This window comes from Canis lupus, chromosome 4, assembly GCF_003254725.2.
Source record: "Canis lupus dingo isolate Sandy chromosome 4, ASM325472v2, whole genome shotgun sequence".
Taxonomy (NCBI): Eukaryota; Metazoa; Chordata; class Mammalia; order Carnivora; family Canidae; genus Canis; species Canis lupus.
In genome coordinates this window covers 60829388-60849040 of record NC_064246.1, presented here as the reverse complement: position 1 = coordinate 60849040, position 19653 = coordinate 60829388, and the positions used below count along the sequence as shown (strand labels likewise).

Sequence of the window (19653 nt, the reverse complement as noted above, 5' to 3'; positions counted from 1 at the left end):
AGCAAAAAGCGCTGCTTTTATGGTATTGCTTTTCTGTTCAGAAACTTTCAGTGTCTGTTGCCCTAGATTGTCAGATGGGAACTATTCTGTTTAAAGTTCTGAATAGCTGGGGCCCCTGTCGATGTCTTTATTTCTGACTCTTTAGCAATATGTACCTTCTTATATTGTGAGGCCCCCTCTCCAGCTCTACCAGCCTTCACCTCAGTGTTTGTCTTTACACTATATTATTGTTTTCTTGTCCTGAGGTACACACTTCCTTCCTTCCTCTTCTTTTTTTTCTTTTTTATATGTTACAAACAGACCCTGTTTTTGTAGTTGGTATGTTATGCCTTTGTATTCTTAGAATTACAGTTTTATCTCCATGTCATTTGCAAGGTCTATGATAAGACTACTATGTTGTGATCTTCCACAATACCTCATAAAACACTGCTTGTAGAGAGGTATTTATGATCCTGCTATTTATTGAAGTGAAGAGACATTTTTTAAAAAAAGATTTTATTTATTCATGACAGAGAGAGAGAGAGAGAGAGAGAGGCAGAAACACAGGCAGGAGAAGCAGGCTTCATGCAAAGAGCCCAATGTGGGATTCGATCCCGAGAGTCCGGGATCACGCCCTGAGCTGAAGGCAGACGCCCAACCACTGAGCCACCCAGGCGTCCTGAAGGGACAAAGTTTTAACTAAGTTTTCTCCCCTTAGTTATTTTGAGCTCAAAACTATTGAGACTTCAAAGGATTTACAGAAAATACTAAGTATCTCTCCAGTGTAAACTGAAAAATCCTTATGCTGAATAAATACATGGTTAACAAGCTAATATTTTCATTTCTAAGAAGTGTAAATTATAGAGAGTCAACTACTTGGCTGTCAATTTTACACAGAATTTATAAGTTAATTCATTTCAGATGCTGGTTTGAAAATTCATCTTTAAAGCAATTTTCATTGTTCCATTAAAGTATTTTTACCCCCTCAGGACCTACAAACTCCTTGAAGTATGTCCCTTTAGTAACAGGATTAGCCTCTGCCCGAAACTTGGAACATTTGGAAATGGTTCGAGTTCCTTTCCTTGGAGGTCTTATCCAGCACGTAGTTGAAGACAGTTGGAGATCAGGTATTCATTTTTCTTTAGTTACTGAATACTTTTTAAATCAGTTTTTAAAGTTATTACACTTTTATTTAGCTTCTCTTGTGAGTCTTTTTAAAAGAAAATGCATATTAGTAATTGCCCTTTCTCCCTGGTGCCTTTGATAGAGAATAAATAACCATGAGCATGGACTAGTGTTCATTTTCTTTTATGCAATGCTAAACCTTCTCAAAATAAATAGAGTGTTAAAGCATGTTTTCTGGATTGTTAATCCTTATTACTTAGTTAATCATGCATCTATTATACTTGGAATTTTTCTAAGAAATATTAGCAGGGATTTCTAATGTCCATTGGTGATAAGAGATGTTTTTTGACTTGGACATCTTGGGCCTACAAAAGAACTCGGGCATTAGTAATGATAATGTCTAACATTTGTCTGATTCTTTAAGGTATATCAAGTGCTTTCATATTTATCACTCGAGTTAGATCCATCTCAGAGATGGCTTTCGAAAGGAAAATATATTTTACTCTCTAGGTCCTTTAATTATATTTTAAATAATGATATGTGACAATGTGTTCCATGTTAAACATTTTGTTGCAACAAAAATACCACAAGATTAAATAAGCATTTAATTAAGAATGATTCTGCCTTACATTTTACTTAAGGAGTCAGCATACTGTACACAGAAGTTAATTCCAGATGAGTCAGAGACCCAAATTTTGTGAAAAACAAAAAGTTTGTAAAAAAAAAAAAAACATAGAAGAACGTCTTTCTGACCTTGGTTAGGCAAAGATTTATTAAACAGGATACCAAAAAGCACTTACTATAAAGAAAAAATTGATAAACTATTATATTAAAAGATTTTTCCATTCATCAAAAGGTATGATTAAAAGTGAAAAGCCAGGTTTTGGAGTGGGAGACTATTTGCAATACAGATAATCAGATGAAGAACTTATATCTAGAGTATATGAAATATTTCTAAAATTAATGAGAAAAAGCAGACAACCCAATAGAAAGAAAAAACAAGGATACAACCTAAATAGAAAAGACTTCACAAAAGGGGATAACCAAATGGCCAATAAACATGAAGAAATGATAGATGTCATTAGTCTTTAGGGGAATGCAAAATAAAAACCACAGTGTGATACGCAAGCACTAAGATAACTATACCTAAGCATGACCAATAGGAAAGAGACAAAGTATTGGCCAGGATGTAGAGCAATGGGGCTTCCATACACTGCTGGGAGTAAGTCTAAGTTGATATAATCACTTGAAATATTGTTTGGTAGTATCTGCTGAAGTTGACTTTATGCATATCACTAGTTGCCTTCCTGGCTTTAAACCCAACAGAAATGTATACGTATGTTCAGCAGGAGACATACCCCAAATTGTTCATAGTAGCACTGTTCATAATAGCCTCCAAATGGGAACAACCCAGATGCCTATCAACAACAGCATGGATAATTTAAATGTGACAAAAATGCAAGGGAATATTACACAGCAATGAGGATGAATTAACTACCATTATATGCAACAATCTGGATGAATCTCCTAAACAAAACTTTTAGTAAAAGAAAGACAGTAATTTTATTCATGAAAGTTTAAAGTCAATCTTGTGAAAATTCTTTGAGCTATATACATTAATAATTTGCATACTGTTTTTGCTGTGTATTTACAAGTTTCACAAACAAAAATAGTTGAAGTTAAAGGAGTTGTGGTCTTTTTCCCCATGGTAGATTGTAGCTTCAAACTTTGGCTTAAAAATGCCAGGATCCCTCTTTACAGTTCCCTTATGAACTTCTAGCTTTCTGAAAATTCTTTCTTAAAAGTCTCAAAAATTTGGAGTAATTTTCTGACACCATCAGAATGTCTTTTCAGAAGGACAGTATCTGCTTTCATGTCTTTTTAGGAAATGACTAATAGTTATAATTCATCTTGAAATGTTAATTTGAATGGAAAAACAAACTTAGATTTACTTTTAACCAGATAATTTTCATTAAAATGCATATAAATACTTGACTGAAAGTGTTGTGGTCAAAAGAAATGCTTACTGTTTTTGTTCCTTTTCTCCCTTAACTAGGTGGTTTTAGAAATTTGCACACTATTGTTTTGGGAGCATGCAAAAATGCTCTTGAAGTAGATCTTGGTTACCTCATCATCACTGCTGCTCGTAGGTATGTTTCCTCTTCATGTTGTCTTTTGTCTTAGAGTTATATGTTTTCCTGTTTTACAAAAATTAGGGGAATGTGTATATGAAGTTTGATTATGCCTTGCCAGATATAAAATACAAAGGAATTGTGTAAATAGCATTAGGACATCACTTAGTAGTGGTAATCTTATGTTATAATTGATAACCAGCTAAGCTGCACTCCAGACCCAGCAAGTTCTGAAAGGGTATGGTCTCATCAGAGAAAAGCAGTCAGCGCTCTGGAAGTCCAACAGATCAGCACTGATGCACCCAGTGTCTGCAGCACTTTTGGGAACCATTCTTTCAACTTTCTCTGATTTTTGGAATTATTTTAGTTTGTGACGGTATTTGCTATTCAGAAATCAGTAGGAAATATCAGAAAGGGAGACAGAACATAAAGACTCCCAACTCTGGGAAACGAACTAGGGGTGGTAGAAGGGGAGGAGGGTGGGGGGTGGGGGTGAATGGATGACGGGCACTGAGGGGGGCACTTGACGGATGAGCACTGGGTGTTATTCTGTATGTTGGCAAATTGAACACCAAAAAAAATTAATTTATTATTTAAAAAAAAACAACAACCCTGTGTTGGGTTCCATACTAAGCATGGAGCCTACTAAAAACACACACACACACACACACACACACACAAAACCTCATACTTGGAATTCTAAGCCGTGTCTGTTTTCATGATCAAACCCTGACTAACTTGTTTAATAAATATTTGCAGAATAAATGGAAAATAAAAAAAAATAGAAAATAAATAAATCAGCTTTTTGAGTCTTGACATTGTAACACCATTATATTTTTAACAGATCTTTTTATCAGTTTATGCCTCATTTACTCTTTTGATCCTACAGATCAGAAGTCTATCTCTACTTTTATATTTTATTTAAATTCAATTAACCTTTTTTTTGATTTATTCAAAAATAAAACCCTTTCCATTAAAATAATTTTAATAATATAAATAAAACAAGGGACCCCTGGATGACTCAGTGGTTGAGCACCTGCCTTCAGCCCAGGGTGTGATCCTGGAGTCCCAAGATCGATGTGGGCATCGGGCTCCCTGCATGGAACCTGCTTCTCTCTCTGCCTATATCTCTGCCTCTCTCTCTGTGTGACTCTCACGAATAAATAAATAAAATACTTTAAAAAAATATATATGTGTATATATGTATATATACAAATATACACAAAAATATATATAATGTGTGTGTGTGTATATATATATATATACATATACATAAAACTGTTTAGGTATTATTATCTGGAATAGAACTATAATCTTTGTTTTAAAGATGTTATAAAATGGCACTTTTAACAGCTAGCATAAAAAAGGATGTTGAACAATCAGTACCAGATGCAGGTTCTGACTTTGACTTAATCAGATTTAAGCAAGCATCAGCAAGAATATAAGATTCTTAGTGTATAATTTATTGTTAATTAATGTAACTTCAGTGTACTACCTAAGATGTGCCCACACTTTGCAAAATGCTCCTTTAAAAAGGAAACATTTCTAATGTTTTTTACTAGGGGAGTGGGAAGTTGTTTGCCTGTGACACTTCAGTAAGATGAACTTCTTTCAGAGCCTTATGCTAGGAAGAACCTATGTCTCTGATGGCTTTTATTTTACTCTGATGTTTATCTTTTTCTTCATAGGTTACATGAAGTTCGGATCCAGCCTTCCCTAACCAAAGATGGCGTCTTTTCTGCCCTAAAGATGGCAGAGCTGGAGTTCCCCCAGTTTGAAACACTTCATCTGGGCTATGTAGATGAGTTTTTGCTGCAGAGTAAGACTTAATCAACCATTTTATTCCCTAGAATTACTGTAGGGAACTTACTTGACAGACTGAAACTTGAATTGAGATGTGCCATATTTTCTTGAATATAAGACAGCTTAAAATCTCAGGGGCTCTGCCTTCTTGAAAAAGGAACTTTTAATCTAAACTTGAAGTGTCAGTGATTTTTTTTTTCCCATATTGCCTCTGACTTAGCATATTATAGAAAATATAATGATTAATAATATACAAAAAAGAAAAAAAATCCTACCTCATTTGATATTGTCTCCATTTTACTGCCCAAGTTTCTTTCCCATTCTGCTTCATTTTTTTCACAGAATGTCATCCTTGGTTCCATTTGTTGAATTTGATCTGCCACACTTCTTGAAGCTTTTGATGGTCCTCTCAGATGAGGTCCCATTCCCTGTCCATGCTCTTCATTTCCATAATAAGCCCGCTGGGGGTTCTGGATTTCCCAGATAGTGTGAGCACATAATGGTCAGTATTCATTTGATGATGATTGCTGTTGGAAGGCTTGTTGACAGCATTTTCTGGAATGTATTTACAATTGGGAACTCATTCCTTTGGGTTTGAATGCATGTCAATTCATTATTCAAGCTTTTTTTCCCACATGACATTAATCAGACATGCAAGAGCATTTCCACCGTTAGCATGTTTTTATTTTTGCAAGAATTGTTTCTTCCCCATGTAATTTATAACAAGTCTTTCTTAAACTCACTGTCATACGAGAATGGCATTTTTTCTTAGGATCTAGTTTACATTGTGGAAGAACATAAGGTTTAACTCCTGATCAGGACAGTCTAGGTCAAACAATATGACTGTTGTCCTTTTTCATTTTTAATAGATGTGACAGTATTGTTTACTTTTTCTTTGTTGTAGTGTTCATTATTACATTTGACTGATTAAGAAATCCAGTCATTATCTTCTTGCTAGTTTAATGGGAATTACTTTTAATCTGTATAACTTTGAAAAAGATTGGCTTTTGACCAACATAGCTCTGTATTTTCAAGATGGCCATATTTAGGTCCACTGAAGGATTGTCTTTGAGAGTTATCTTTATAACCAGCTATTTCCCTAGTGTCTCTTTCCCCATAACACACGTTCAATAGAAAAACACTTTACCTTTTGAGTACCATTATTTTATGCTTTTCAACATGTTTCATAGTCTCTTTCATACTGAAATCTCTGTCTTGATCTTTTCATAAGCATTTCTTGTCTTTATATTTGCTGCAGTTTATCCATTTCTCCATATATGTACTTGCCCCCGTTCCTCCAAAGATGACTCAGGATGTCTGTATCACAGTAGGTGCCAGGTGCCTCTAATAGCCCGCCTTGGAAGAAATAAGTGGTCACTGCTCATATTTTGTCACTTAATCTCACTCTTCTCAGTAATTTAGATTTTGAGGCACCTCTCCAGGAGGGTGGGGGTGGCATCACCTCTAGTAAAACCTGTATCACCATTTTGTTACAAAGACTTGGCAAAATAGAAACATCACCATTGTGCCCTGTACATTTACAGTAGATATGATAGTGCCAGATTGAAGAGGTGGATATGCTGAAAAGCAGATGCTGTGCGTTAAGAATAAAAGAAAAGTGTTCCAAAGATGAATACCTTGGAGTTTTTTTGCTTTCATAGACTTATGATAGCAGAGTTTTACTTGAAGGTGATAGGGATGTCAAACTCATTAAAAACCAGAATAGTGTAGTCTTTAGTGCTGGGGCTTTGGAGAGAAGGAGACAGATGGAATTGAGACCCACCTCTTATAGATGATGGAACCTTGCAAGGGCAAGTTACTTCTTAAGTCCGTAGTTCCCCTTTTGTTAAGTGGAGATAAGACCACTTGCCATTTTTTCCTCGAATAGTTTGGAGGAATCAGTAATAAACCCAATTTTATCATTATAATCTCTGACCCTTAGAAAGCATGTAGTAAGTGGTAGTTTTTACTTTTAGTTGACTTATGGGCTAAAGAAAAAAGAAACAAAAATATGTTCTGGGTGATGTCATCAGAGTTCTTGAGAGAGTGTGACAATCAGGAGACCCCAAGAGCCAGAAAAAGGTGGTGGTCTCAAAGGAATGAATGTATGGTAGATTTGTCATGTCAGGTTGCAGCATTCATGCAGGCAGAGAACAGGGTGAGTTCAAAATTTACCCATTCATTAGAAAAGTTTTAAGCCCAAAGGGCAAGAAAAACATTTTTACAGCAGGCTAAAGAAAATTGCTCAGTCGAATTGTAAGAGTTAGATTAAGGTAAAATCAGCAAGAAATGCCAGTAAATACCAAAAATGGGGACTACAGGAGAGAGACTGTGAACCGTGTGAGAATAAAATTGGAAGAGTTTGGAGTAAATAGTTGTTTTAAACATGCTCCAAGCTAAAGGTGTAAATCCCTGTAATATGTGGGGCAGCTTCACCAGAGCAATAGTGTTTTCTGTGTACCTGGTGGTAGGTGGTGGAAGGAACTGAGAGACATTTGTTGAGTTCCTGTCTCACCAGCACTCTGCTGGACATTGAAAATGTGACTGTCAACTAACTAGGCATGGTCCCTTTTTCCTTCAGATTGCTTATAGTTAAGTGAACCGTCCTGGAGAGTAAGGACAGGCAGCTGGAAGAAATGAGGACAGGAGATAGGGAATGAGACATGTTTTCAGTGCCGTAGTCTAGAATGGAGGATCGTCTTTTACTGATACATTCCCTTCCCCCAATCCCCGTGCGGGAGGCACTAAAGCCCAGTGGCAGAAGGAGTGGGTATATTTGAATTAGAAGTTCACTTTCTGGGGACGGGCACATCTTTACTAACCAATACTATGGCTCTCAGAATGAGTCTGAATTCCCAGTTTACTCTCTTCTTTATACATGGTCACACCTAACTCCAAAAACATCCTAATACCGTGAGAGAGAGTCACATATTTAAGATCTTACTTTTCTTTATAAAACTAAAGCTAAAACTTTGCCATAAGTGTGAGCCAATACAATATATCCCTCAGTTTTAAGAATTTTTGCTTTCTTTTTTTCCTTTTCTAAACAATGGAAAACACTTTGTTTCTACTAGCTAACCCTTGACTTTTAATACAAATTTTTATTTTGCAAAGTAAATGGTATTTGCAGAGAATACCTAATCTAACATTGTACTCAAACCTAAAGCTGATGATGGATTGATGACACAGAACGATCATAGAAGAGTGTTATGCTGGATGTTAAGATAACGAGTCGGCAACATCCTATGACAATTTAAGAATCTTTTTTTTTTTTTTTTTTTTTTTTTTTTAATTGGTTTCTTTTTCTAGGCAGAATGGCGAATGCAGATCTGGTAAAGTATGGTTTGGCTGATGTGGTAGAAAATCCTGGTATCATCACCGATATAGGGATGAAGGCAGTCAATGAAGTTTTTTCCTGTATCAAATATCTGGCAATTTATAATTGCCCCCATCTCCATAACCCATACAATTGGATCTCAGGTACTGTAGGTTTCACAACAGTTATGTCTGCCTGATAAGGAAAGAATATATATTTTTGTTTCTGTATGTGATGAATTGTATTCCTAACATAAAATGTAAATACTTTGTATGATCATACAAGTGCTGGGAACTTTTGATAACTGTGTTGGAAGTGTATCAGTGCCTCTTTGAACCTGTAAAATTCTCTGCCTAGAAACTGGCACTTGACTAGGTTATGGATTCAACTGCCAAGGCAGTTGTGCTTTGCTAGGCACAAAGAAATAATAAAGTTATTATTATTATTATGAAATTAAGGTTAGGAATTGTTGCTTGGGATACTACATTTGTTACCTCTGAATTACCATCACATTGCACAACATCTGAAAGGACAAAGTGGGTATGTATTTAAAAAAAACTTAGGTGACAGATTTAGCATTAACTTTTAATGAAATTTTCATTTGCTTTAAAATCTTAGGTTATGTCAGCTCTCCCCTTCCTACCTGATGCCTTGTGTCTAAAAGTGTGACTGTACTTGATGCGTTTCCTTATATGAGGAGTTCATTTTCCTCCCTGAGAGAATAATACTGTTTGTTTCTTTTAAGGCCCTTCTTAAATACTTAAAATTCATAACCTTTAAATAAATTCAGAGCTAGAGAATTTTCATCGTGACATCCTCTTTAACCAAGCCAAGCCCCCTCACTGACACCTGCAGAACAGCCTCCTCTCCTGTCTGAGTTGCCTCACAGGGCCCCTATAGCTCCTTACAGAACTCATCTCTGGCATCTTTTAGGGCTCAGGGGCATCTACTAAGATTACTCATTAAAATGGCCATGTCTCCCCTACCAAAAGTGAGAAATTCTGTCTTTGGCCCAGTTGCACCAAGAAGTTATTGGGAAATACAAACTTTAGGTTGTAGCAGGCATAGGATCACTTTTTTAAAAATAACATTTATTGGATTTTTGGTTTGTTTGTTTTCTTAAATACAGAAGAGTATAAAGAAGAAAACAAAAAATGGCCTATAATCCCATCACTCAGAACTCCTGTTAACACTTAAAAACTAAAAGTAATACATGCACTTGATAAACAATACCAAACAGTACAGAAAGGTACAAAATGAAAAGTCTCCTCTTCTCAAAGGTAACCACCATCAACAGTTTCTTATATATTCTCTGGACAGATTATTTTGTACATGTTGCATCCTATACATGTATAGCATTTAAAAATGATTTATATATACAAAAGGACATTAGCATACCCTCTCCTATAGCTTGGTTTTTACACTAAGAGTATTTGGGAAAGCTTTGTAATAGCAAGCATACTCAATTCTCCTTCATTGTTTCTAACAGCTGCATAATGTTTTGTTAAATGAATGCACCAGCATTTAACTAGTGTCCTGTTGTTGAATAGACATGTAGGTTGTTGAATGGATCACATTTAGATTAAGTCTGACTTGGTTTCAAGTTAATAATTCCCAAGCCCGTATAACTCCCATAGTTTTCACAATGAAATTAGGTAAGGAGACATAATTTAGTCATCAAGTTTCTGAGATCATGAGATAAAATCAAAGTTATTTAAAGGAAAAGGATTTGAAAGTCTTTGTGACCTTTAACGAGATGAATCCGTGATGGAGAAAGTATTAGTTCAACTCTCTGGCCTTGTCATTTCTCTGAACAGACCACTCAAGATGGACGCGATTGGTCGATATCAACTTAGTGCGATGCCATGCTTTGAAGCTGGACTCCTTTGGCCAGTTTATTGAATTATTGCCCAGTCTGGAGTTTATTTCACTGGACCAGATGTTTCGTGAACCACCCAAAGTAAGTCACATTTTGAGGGAATTAGGCTTTGCTTAATTAAATACTTAATTTACTACTTAAGGAATAAAATGAAACCTATGTGATTTTTTTTCTTTCTAATAATATGCCTTTACATTGTTATAATTGGACTTTTTACATGCCTTCAGTGAAGGCATAAAGGTTATAATTTGCATAGCCTCTTGTTCTGGTAAGGGGTCTCCAGAGAAAGGAAAGGGAAAAGTAAATAGAAAGCTGTCTACATCAGTTCTGTAAGCAAGCGCAAAGGTGGAAATTTGAGCTAGGTCAATATTTATTACTCAGAGTAGTTAGTTGGGAGATTAAATCTCTAATTGGGAACCTCAGATATAAATAAGAATTAGGGATTTAGTTTGGAAATGTTTTATTTTGCTGTTCTCTCTTCTATGCAGTTGGAATCCTGGAAATAGTCTAGTTGTACGAAATGTTATTTTAAAATTGCTTGACAAAAAAAAAATTGCTTGACAAAATTTTTCACTGTCACTGTAATAAAAACTTAATGCTTCAGCTAATTATCTTTTCTCTCAGTTCTTAATGGTTACATACCACTGTTCAAGTAGCACAGTATAGAGGAGGAAGGCTTGGGATTGGAGGTCAGAATATTGGGTTTCAAGTCCCAGCTGTAGCTCCTACTGGTTTCTTACACAAACTTCTTCCCATTGCATTTCATCATCTGTAAATCCAGATCCATAGCACTTCGACTTGCTGGAGGTGTTGTGAGCCTCTAATAGGGTGCTTTATACGTATGTGAAAGTAGTGCCATGTAAATGTTTTTAGACCAAGATGAAATGGAGGAATATTAAAAATGAAATGTTGCATACTAACCTGAGTAAATACGCATGTGCTTTTGTCTTGCTTTTAGGGCTGTGCTCGAGTTGGTCTGAGTGCAGGCACAGGAATTGGGGTTTCCTCAGCCCTTGTTAGCAACCAGAACTCCAACAACGACAATGATAACAATGCCCAGAATAATGCCAACATCCATGATAACAATCACCATCACCCAGACGATTCAGATGAGGAGAACGACTTTCGGCAAGACCTGCAGCCGGGAGAGCAGCAGTTTGCAGCCGACGGTAACCCAGATCTTTTGTGAGCTCCAAACAGAAGTGATTTTTACTTTGGATTGCATTTCTCTGACCCTGTCCTGTTCCCTTCTCCCCCTGTTGCAGTTTGTGACTTTACACATGGGAGACCTGGTTGGTAAAGCAAATGGTAGGGGGTGGGGGATGAAATGTGCCTCTCTGCTGGCTTGTTTCAAAGTTATCTTTATGATGCCTCTTGTCCCTAGGCTCTGTAAGGGTGCTTACAGCATGGGAAGGACTCATTGATGCTGTGGCATTAGGGTACAGTAAGCCTTAGAGGCCTGGCCTGAGTTTTAACTTTTAGGATTTGAGCACAGGCACAACTCTTTATATCTCCCTGACCAATAGATTGGTAGATAGAACGTCATTGGGGGACCTAGAACTGAAAAAAATGAATAGTAGTCATGTGCTAGAACCTTTCACATAGCTTTCATCATTAAGTCTTCACAGACACCCGCCAAATTTCGATTTCGCTTATGTAATTACCCATGCAGTTCTTCAGTATTGACTGAATACCTACTATATCCAGCCTGTGTGTTCTTAGGCTTCATATGCCCCTCTTTTGGGGAGTGAGGATGGAGAAAAGTTGTTTTCTTACCAAGTTTTCTAGTTTCCCAGTTGGTCCTCAAGAACTGGGAAAGGAACCTCTTGAAGCCACCTTGTTTTTGTTGCCCCTTCACTCATTGTCTTCAACACCGTGATTACTGAGAAATGGAGTGCCCTGACGCTACATACCTGCTTTCATCATGAAAGCATACTGTGTATAGAGCATACTTTCCTTTAGGACTACACTGAGTATATGGGGCCTGACCTAAGAATTGTCTTCACTGTTTCACCTCACATGTTTGCTGTAAAACTCTCCATTTTGGCTCTTGGCAAAGTCAACAGTGACTCTTTTAAGAACGTTAGTGGACATGTCTCCACTTTCGTTTGGCATCGGAGCAGGACTTGTCATTGTTGCCCGCTTCTAGCTTCCCGATAATTTCTTCTCTGAAACTGTTTTCCTTGTGTCTCACTGGACATGCCTGCTCAGTTTCCTTTGCTTACAGCACCTCCTCTATTCTGCTTGGTCCTTGATCTTCCTGTTGCTCTCTGTACATTTTTCTCTACATAAGCTCCTTCAGTCTCATGGCTTCAGTACCAGCTATATCCTAATAAATTCCAAACCTTTGTTTGTAGCTTTGGTCTTCCAACTTTTTGAAGTAAATATGGTTATATACAATTCCATAGTTTATTTCCACACAAGTATTTTTAGGCATTTCAAACTTATGGTTAAATCTCTTCCCTGACATCTTCCCCCTAAAATACAAAAAGAGAAGTACAGAGCTAGCATGTGCTAGGACTGAAGGAGAGAGAGTAGGGTCAAGTATTGTCTCTTTGCCTTAGTCCTTGAGTGCCATTATACTTGTCACTGGTGCCATAAGGATCTGGACTCCAGAGGACACAGACCACCCATGGGAAATTGTTACAGCAGCTGCAGTGCAGACCTACCCAAATCCTTGGGACCCAGTTGTGGCTGGAGTGGATGTACTGGACAAGTGATAGTCTCCACTGGAAGTTAGTTGACCATAGGCTTCTCAGTACAGAATGGAGAATGCATTACTTTGTGAAATCGCATATTGGTGCAGCAGAGACCAAAATGTGTGCAAGAACACTGTATTTGATTTTTTTTTTTTTTAAGATTTTATTTATTTATTCATGAGAGACAGAGAAAGAGGCAGAGACACAAGCAGAGGGAGAAGCAGGCTCCTCACAGGGAGACCGATGTGGGACTCGATCCTGGAACTCCGGGATCATGCCCTGAGATCAAGACAGACGTTCAACCGCTGAGCCACCCAGGCATCCCAATACTGTATTTGATTTATGAGAGAACATCGGAACTTAAATCTACTAACGTTTGAAACTAGGGTTTTAGGAGATGAGAGACTTGCATACAGACCACATTTTGAGGAATATTATTGTCAAGTACACTATCTTCAAATGCTGCTAAAGACTGAGAAACAAAGGAACTACGTAAATGCCAAGATTGAAGAATTAAACAGCTTCAACCAGAGGAAGGCTAAGTAGAGAACTGCAGATTGTCATAAAACTTTGGTTCCACAGATCTCTCAGAGTTGGCAGTGTTTTTGTATTTATTATTATATTCCATACCAGGTCAGTTCTTTTAAATAAAAAATAAGGAGCTGGAGAAAGGCTATGTGACTTTTGATCAAAATCAGGAGTAGAGGGCAACCCAGGTGGCTCAGCGGTTTAGCGCCGCCTTCAGCCCAGGGCCTGATCCTGGAGACCCCGGATCAAGTCCCGCGTTGGGCTCTGTGCATGAAGCCTGCTTCTCCCTCTGCCTGTGTTTCTACATCTCTCTCTCTCTGTCTCTGTGTCTCTCATGAATACATAAATAAAATCTTAAAAAAAAAAAAAAAAAAACAGGAGTAGAAAGAATTCAAATATAAAGGAGAAGCAAAAAAAATTTTTTTTAAATAGTGGGACAGATTTCAAACTAAAAGGGATCAGTGGGACTTGGTGTTTATTGAATGACTGACATAGATGCTTCTACTCTTTAGGTGTGATCTTAATAATTTAAAAATTAGTTTGAAAGTGGTATTGACATGTTGACTTTGCTTAATTTAGAATTTTAAAACTTTTTATGCATGGGCCTCTACTTGGTTTTGGAACAAACCCAAAATGAAGCAGAGGCCCCTACTCTTTACTGCCATATTGTATTTAACTTCATCATCTTGCATGAAGTAGCAGAGTTTAAAAGAAGGGCATTGTATAATTTTAAAATTAAAATTTAATTTCTATAAGGTAAATGGCTTTATCAACTACTATAAGAAATCAGTGGGTGGGGATGCCTGGGTGGCTCAGCTATTGAGTGTTTGCCTTCAACTCAGGGGCTAATTCCAGGATCCGGGATCGAGTCCCGCATCAGGCTCCCTGCGAGGAGCCTGCTTCTCCCTCTGCCTGTGTCTCTGCCTCTCTCTCTGTGTCTCTCATGAATAAATAAATAAATCTTAAAAAAATCAGTGGGTGTTTTCCAGCAAACATTATCATTAAGGTAATATGTGATTTCATAAATATGATTTTATTGCTCTACAGAGTATTGATTTATCAGAACATTATAATTTGTTAAAGATATTATCATTCTTAGATTTGCATTTCCAAAATTTTCAGTATTTAGAGTACTTTATCATGGGCCAGTTATGTTAATTGAAAATTTAAGTTCATTACCTGCATTTTACAGCACTCTTAAACACAGGAATAAATGTTCATGTTTTCCAACAATTCACATTTTCCTGACATAAAATTACCATGTGTCAAAATCATGCTTCTGTAATTGCTAAAGCTTTTGCCAAATTATTTTAATATAATTACTTTTGAAGTAATTATAATCACAAAGCATGGTTTTGTGTCTGCATCATTTTACTGAGGTTCTATCTTGATTTAACACATAAATCCCAGGTGCTTACTACTTTTAAACATGGTATGGCCCTCTCCCCTCACCACTGTCCTCTGCCGTCCATTAATCTAAGTTGACCTAAGTGAAAGTGCTCTGCAGCCTTTATTTTTGGCAGTGGTTCTCAAACTTGACTGTATCAGAATTACCTGAAAGACTTGTCAAAACACAGGGTTTTTTTTGTTTTTGTTTTTGTTTTTTTAATTTATTTTTTATTGGTGTTCAATTTACTAACATACAGAATAACCCCCAGTGCCCGTCACCCATTCACTCCCACCCCCCGCCCTCCTCCCCTTCCACCACCCCTAGTTCGTTTCCCAGAGTTAGCAGTCTTTACGTTCTGTCTCCCTTTCTGATATTTCCCACACATTTCTTCCCCCTTCCCTTATATTCCCTTTCACTATTATTTATATTCCCCAAATGAATGAGAACATATAATGTTTGTCCTTCTCCGACTGACTTACTTCACTCAGCATAATACCCTCCAGTTCCATCCACGTTGAAGCAAATGGTGGGTATTTGTCATTTCTAATAGCTGAGTAATATTCCATTGTATACATAAACCACATCTTCTTTATCCATTCATCTTTCGTTGGACACCGAGGCTCCTTCCACAGTTTGGCTATCGTGGCCATTGCTGCTATAAACATCGGGGTGCAGGTGTCCCGGCGTTTCATTGCATTTGTATCTTTGGGGTAAATCCCCAACAGTGCAATTGCTGGGTCGTAGGGCAGGTCTATTTTTAACTGTTTGAGGAACCTCCACACAGTTTTCCAGAGTGGCTGCACCAGTTCACATTCCCAACAGTGTATGAGGGTTCCCTTTTCTCCGCATCCTCTCCAACATTTGTTGTTTCCTGCCTTGTTAATTTTCCCCATTCTCACTGGTGTGAGGTGGTATCTCATTGTGGTTTTGATTTGTATTTCCCTGATGGCAAGTGATGCAGAGCATTTTCTCATGTGCATGTTGGCCATGTCTATGTCTTCCTCTGTGAGATTTCTGTTCATGTCTTTTGCCCATTTCATGATTGGATTGTTTGTTTCTTTGGTGTTGAGTTTGATAAGTTCTTTATAGATCTTGGAAACTAGCCCTTTATCTGATACGTCATTTGCAAATATCTTCTCCCATTCTGTAGGTTGTCTTTTAGTTTTGTTGACTGTATCCTTTGCTGTGCAAAAGCTTCTTATCTTGATGAAGTCCCAATAGTTCATTTTTGCTTTTGTTTCTTTTGCCTTCGTGGATGTATCTTGCAAGAAGTTACTATGGCCGAGTTCAAAAAGGGTGTTGCCTGTGTTCTTCTCTAGGATTTTGATGGAATCTTGTCTCACATTTAGATCTTTCATCCATTTTGAGTTTATCTTTGTGTATGGTGAAAGAGAGTGGTCTAGTTTCATTCTTCTGCATGTGGATGTCCAATTTTCCCAGCACCATTTATTGAAGAGACTGTCTTTCTTCCAATGGATAGTCTTTCCTCCTTTATCGAATATTAGTTGCTCAAAACACAGGTTACTCGGCTTAGCTCTCAGAGGATCTGAGTTAGTAGGTCTTGGTGGGGCCAGATAATTTTCATTTCTAACAAGTTCCCAAGTGATGCTAATGCTGCTAATCTGGGACCACAGTTTGAGAACCATTGATTTCTGGAAAATCCTTATATGTAAAGTTCAAGGGTGAACTACATTGTGAAAAAAAAAAAACATGGTAAATGCATTTTACTTTATATTTTGGGCAGATAATTGTCAACCACTAAATAATATTTCTGATACTAGAAATGGTTGCATATAAATCATTTTTGTAAAAAACTCATTAGTTCTCCTCTATTTTACATTTATTTTTCTTTTATTTTACATTTAATAAAGGATATTAATTTCTAATCAGGCTTTGTATAAAAGAGACCACCAGTTAATATATTTGTAAAAAAGCTCTGCCTGTGAAAAATAATTCTAAGCTTTTTAGCAAGACTTTATAAGCTTTTCACAGTCTAGGGCCCAAGCTGCCTTTTTAGCCTTGTTCTCATTTATGCCATCATCTCAATACAAACACTTGTTCTTTTTATCACTGGAATACTTACTTTTCTGGAAAATTTAATATGCTTCCTGGTTTATAGGAAATGTTACCTCATATAAGTGAAAACTTTCCTGCCCAACAGGAAAATTAGTTGCTCCTTTTTTGTCTATATTCCCTTTGCACTTGGACTGTTCTGGCATTTAGCAAGTCCTAATTCTGTGTATCTGACATCTGTTAGAACGTGTGCATTCTCTTTGAGAGCAGGGACTATAAATTTCCCATCAGCTCATTGTCCCTGTACTGTTGCAGGCTCAGGAAACAGATCTTTGTTCACATCCTCACAAATTATTAACTCTTTTAAGCCTTACTTCCCTCAGCTGCATAAATGAGGCTAGTAGTAATGTCCTTGTGAGTTTGCCATAAGAAATAAGGTAATGAATAGGAAAGCATTTAGCATAGAGCCTGGCATAGAGTGTATACATGTTAATTACTGCTGTTCATAATGATAAGAATTGAATGAAAGAAGAAAATAGATTGGCTTTTATCATGAAAGATTTCTAGACAGAGTCAGGCCTCCTTTGGGTACTAAATGAAATGTAGAAAATTGAGGGCTAGAGCTGGGCAAGAATTTGAGATGGGAGACTGAACATAAGGGGGATTGTGCTTTGGTGTATATTAAAGACCAAAGCAAACCCCACTGAATGGTATCTTTCTGTCGTAATCCTCTTTTGCCTTATTTGTTAACTGAATTTGTCTTGTCTATTTAAGTAGATTCTGTAGTTCTTTCAGGAACAGAATCTTGTTTTCGCTTTTGTTGGTCTATTCATTTCATCCAAATGGTTGGTTGGTTTACTTCCCAGAGTAGTCCTTGAGCATCCCTAAGCATTGAGGATATAGTGATAAGCAGGGTTGTGGCTGAGCTGTAAATGGAAAGATAATATGGTTATTGCTCTGACTCAAACTGAGGTCCAGCACAAGCTTAGGTTGTAAGAGGGCACTAGTTTATCTGCCACTGACTTGGGGGATTTGAGTTTATTCTTGTGAAAAGCTGGCAAAGCTGGGAATTATTTTATTTAGGTCCTCTTGGAAAAGTGACCATTTTTTCTTAAGAAGAGTAAGCTAACTGAAGCTTATTGGTCTGAAGTTGCTCACTGTGCTCATCTTCTGGAAAAATATAAATAAAATCACACATTCCCATTCACTGATAGGCACTAATAACTGTCATAAATTCTTTGATGCAGAACATTTGAATGATAGTAAAATGTTAAAAATGCACTTAGTATATTTGTTCGTAATCTTTGTCCGGTCTTAGCTAAAATTGGAACATAGCTGCCAGAGGGTAGGAGAAGAAATGTATGGTTAGAGCTTGCCTGCCCAGTACATCCTGGTGTAGCTGGCACATACTCCAAGACTCATTGTTTCTAAAATGACCATGCGGTCTTCTGGTAGCTGGCCCTCACTACTGTCCAGTAAATGGCCTAGAGGGAGGCCCACAGTGGCCTCCTACAGCCATTCCTGGTGACATTTTCAGGAAGGAACATGGTACTTTCTTCTCCCAGCTGTGCGTGGCTCTCCCTGCTTTCATCTTACAGTGGTGGGCTTGCTCCACCAAGTGCTTCTTTCCCATTATAATTGCCTCTCCCATAGAATAATTGGGCTCTTCTTGTTCATGTCTGTATAATGAAGCACTGTTTTAGGTGATCCTTCCAGCATGGGCCTAATTATCACAGGGCTCTTGGTTTCTCAGGGGTGCTCCAGATTTGCCTGCCATTGTGATTTTTTTAGACCTCTGTGGGTTTCACTTTGTGTTTATTTTTGTTTAAAGCATTAAATGAGATGGAAGACATGGTGCCAGAGGATGGAGAGGTGGTAGCCGCAAGCGGACAGGAGACAGCAGCTCGCAGTCAGCCAGTTATCCCTGTGGATGTTGACGAGGAACAAGCAGGTAATCATGTGACTCCCACATTGTGGTTGTAACTCGGGCCTGACTCAAATGAAGAAAGTAAAACACTGAGAGTGATTATTTTGTTAACATTACAGATAAAGATGTGTTATATGCTATTTCTTATTGACAGCTGTATTATATTGATGTTCTCCTTGCTCTGTGTGTGTGTGTGTGTGTGTATCTTATTAAAGTTTGTTATTTTTTATAACTGTGGCAACAACTCCTCTTCCTGTATTGGTGTTCACATATGGGTGTTTGTGTGTGTGTAGAAAGAAAGCACTCATATTTTTGATGGAAAAAGTAAATGACCTGATTATAGTTTGCTTGTCCTCTCCCTTCATTTTGGTGGGAGGAACAGGAATGGGAGGTTGATTTGGTTTAGTTAACAGACCAAGATCTCATCTGTTTGCCAGTGGGTGACTTATGGCAGGCAGGCTGTAGAGTCACAAGGCCCTTAAAGATTATCTGATACAACACCTTGTTTTACAGATGGGGAAACCAGTAGTCTTTCAGAATAAGTTTAAATAATGTGCTTAAGACCACTTGGCCAGTCTTAAAGGGACAGCACGGAGATTAGAACCCAAGTTTTCTTACTCCTGGTCTGTTGGAATGCTACCTTGTCTTTGAATTGAAAATATCTTTAACTGTCCTTGTTTTAAGTGTCTTACAGATGCAGTCACTTATTCAACAAGTATTTATTGAGTATTACTCTGTGCCAGGCATTGTACAGTGTGACAGGAACAAGACAGGCAAGGTTCTTTGGAGCTTACATTTTATCGGTGGAGTGAACTTCAGTCATTTGTCAGAGAGGTGTACTGCCAAGCAGAGAAAACATTTT

At 37.5% G+C, this 19653-nt stretch overlaps 1 protein-coding gene across 9 annotated transcripts in view; it reads left to right on the top strand.

Annotated features, from left to right (window-relative positions):
- FBXO38 (F-box protein 38) overlaps nt 1–19653 on the top strand; it is a 56182-nt gene that overhangs the window by 19730 nt on the left and 16799 nt on the right. For all 9 annotated transcript variants that reach the window (XM_025434624.3, XM_049109261.1, XM_025434619.3 and 6 more), the window contains 7 exons: nt 969–1106; nt 3161–3254; nt 4925–5055; nt 8349–8519; nt 10173–10315; nt 11193–11403; nt 18696–18815. In XM_025434624.3, the coding sequence (XP_025290409.1) occupies nt 969–1106; nt 3161–3254; nt 4925–5055; nt 8349–8519; nt 10173–10315; nt 11193–11403; nt 18696–18815 (1008 nt within the window). The remainder of the gene's footprint in view (nt 1–968; nt 1107–3160; nt 3255–4924; nt 5056–8348; nt 8520–10172; nt 10316–11192; nt 11404–18695; nt 18816–19653) is intronic.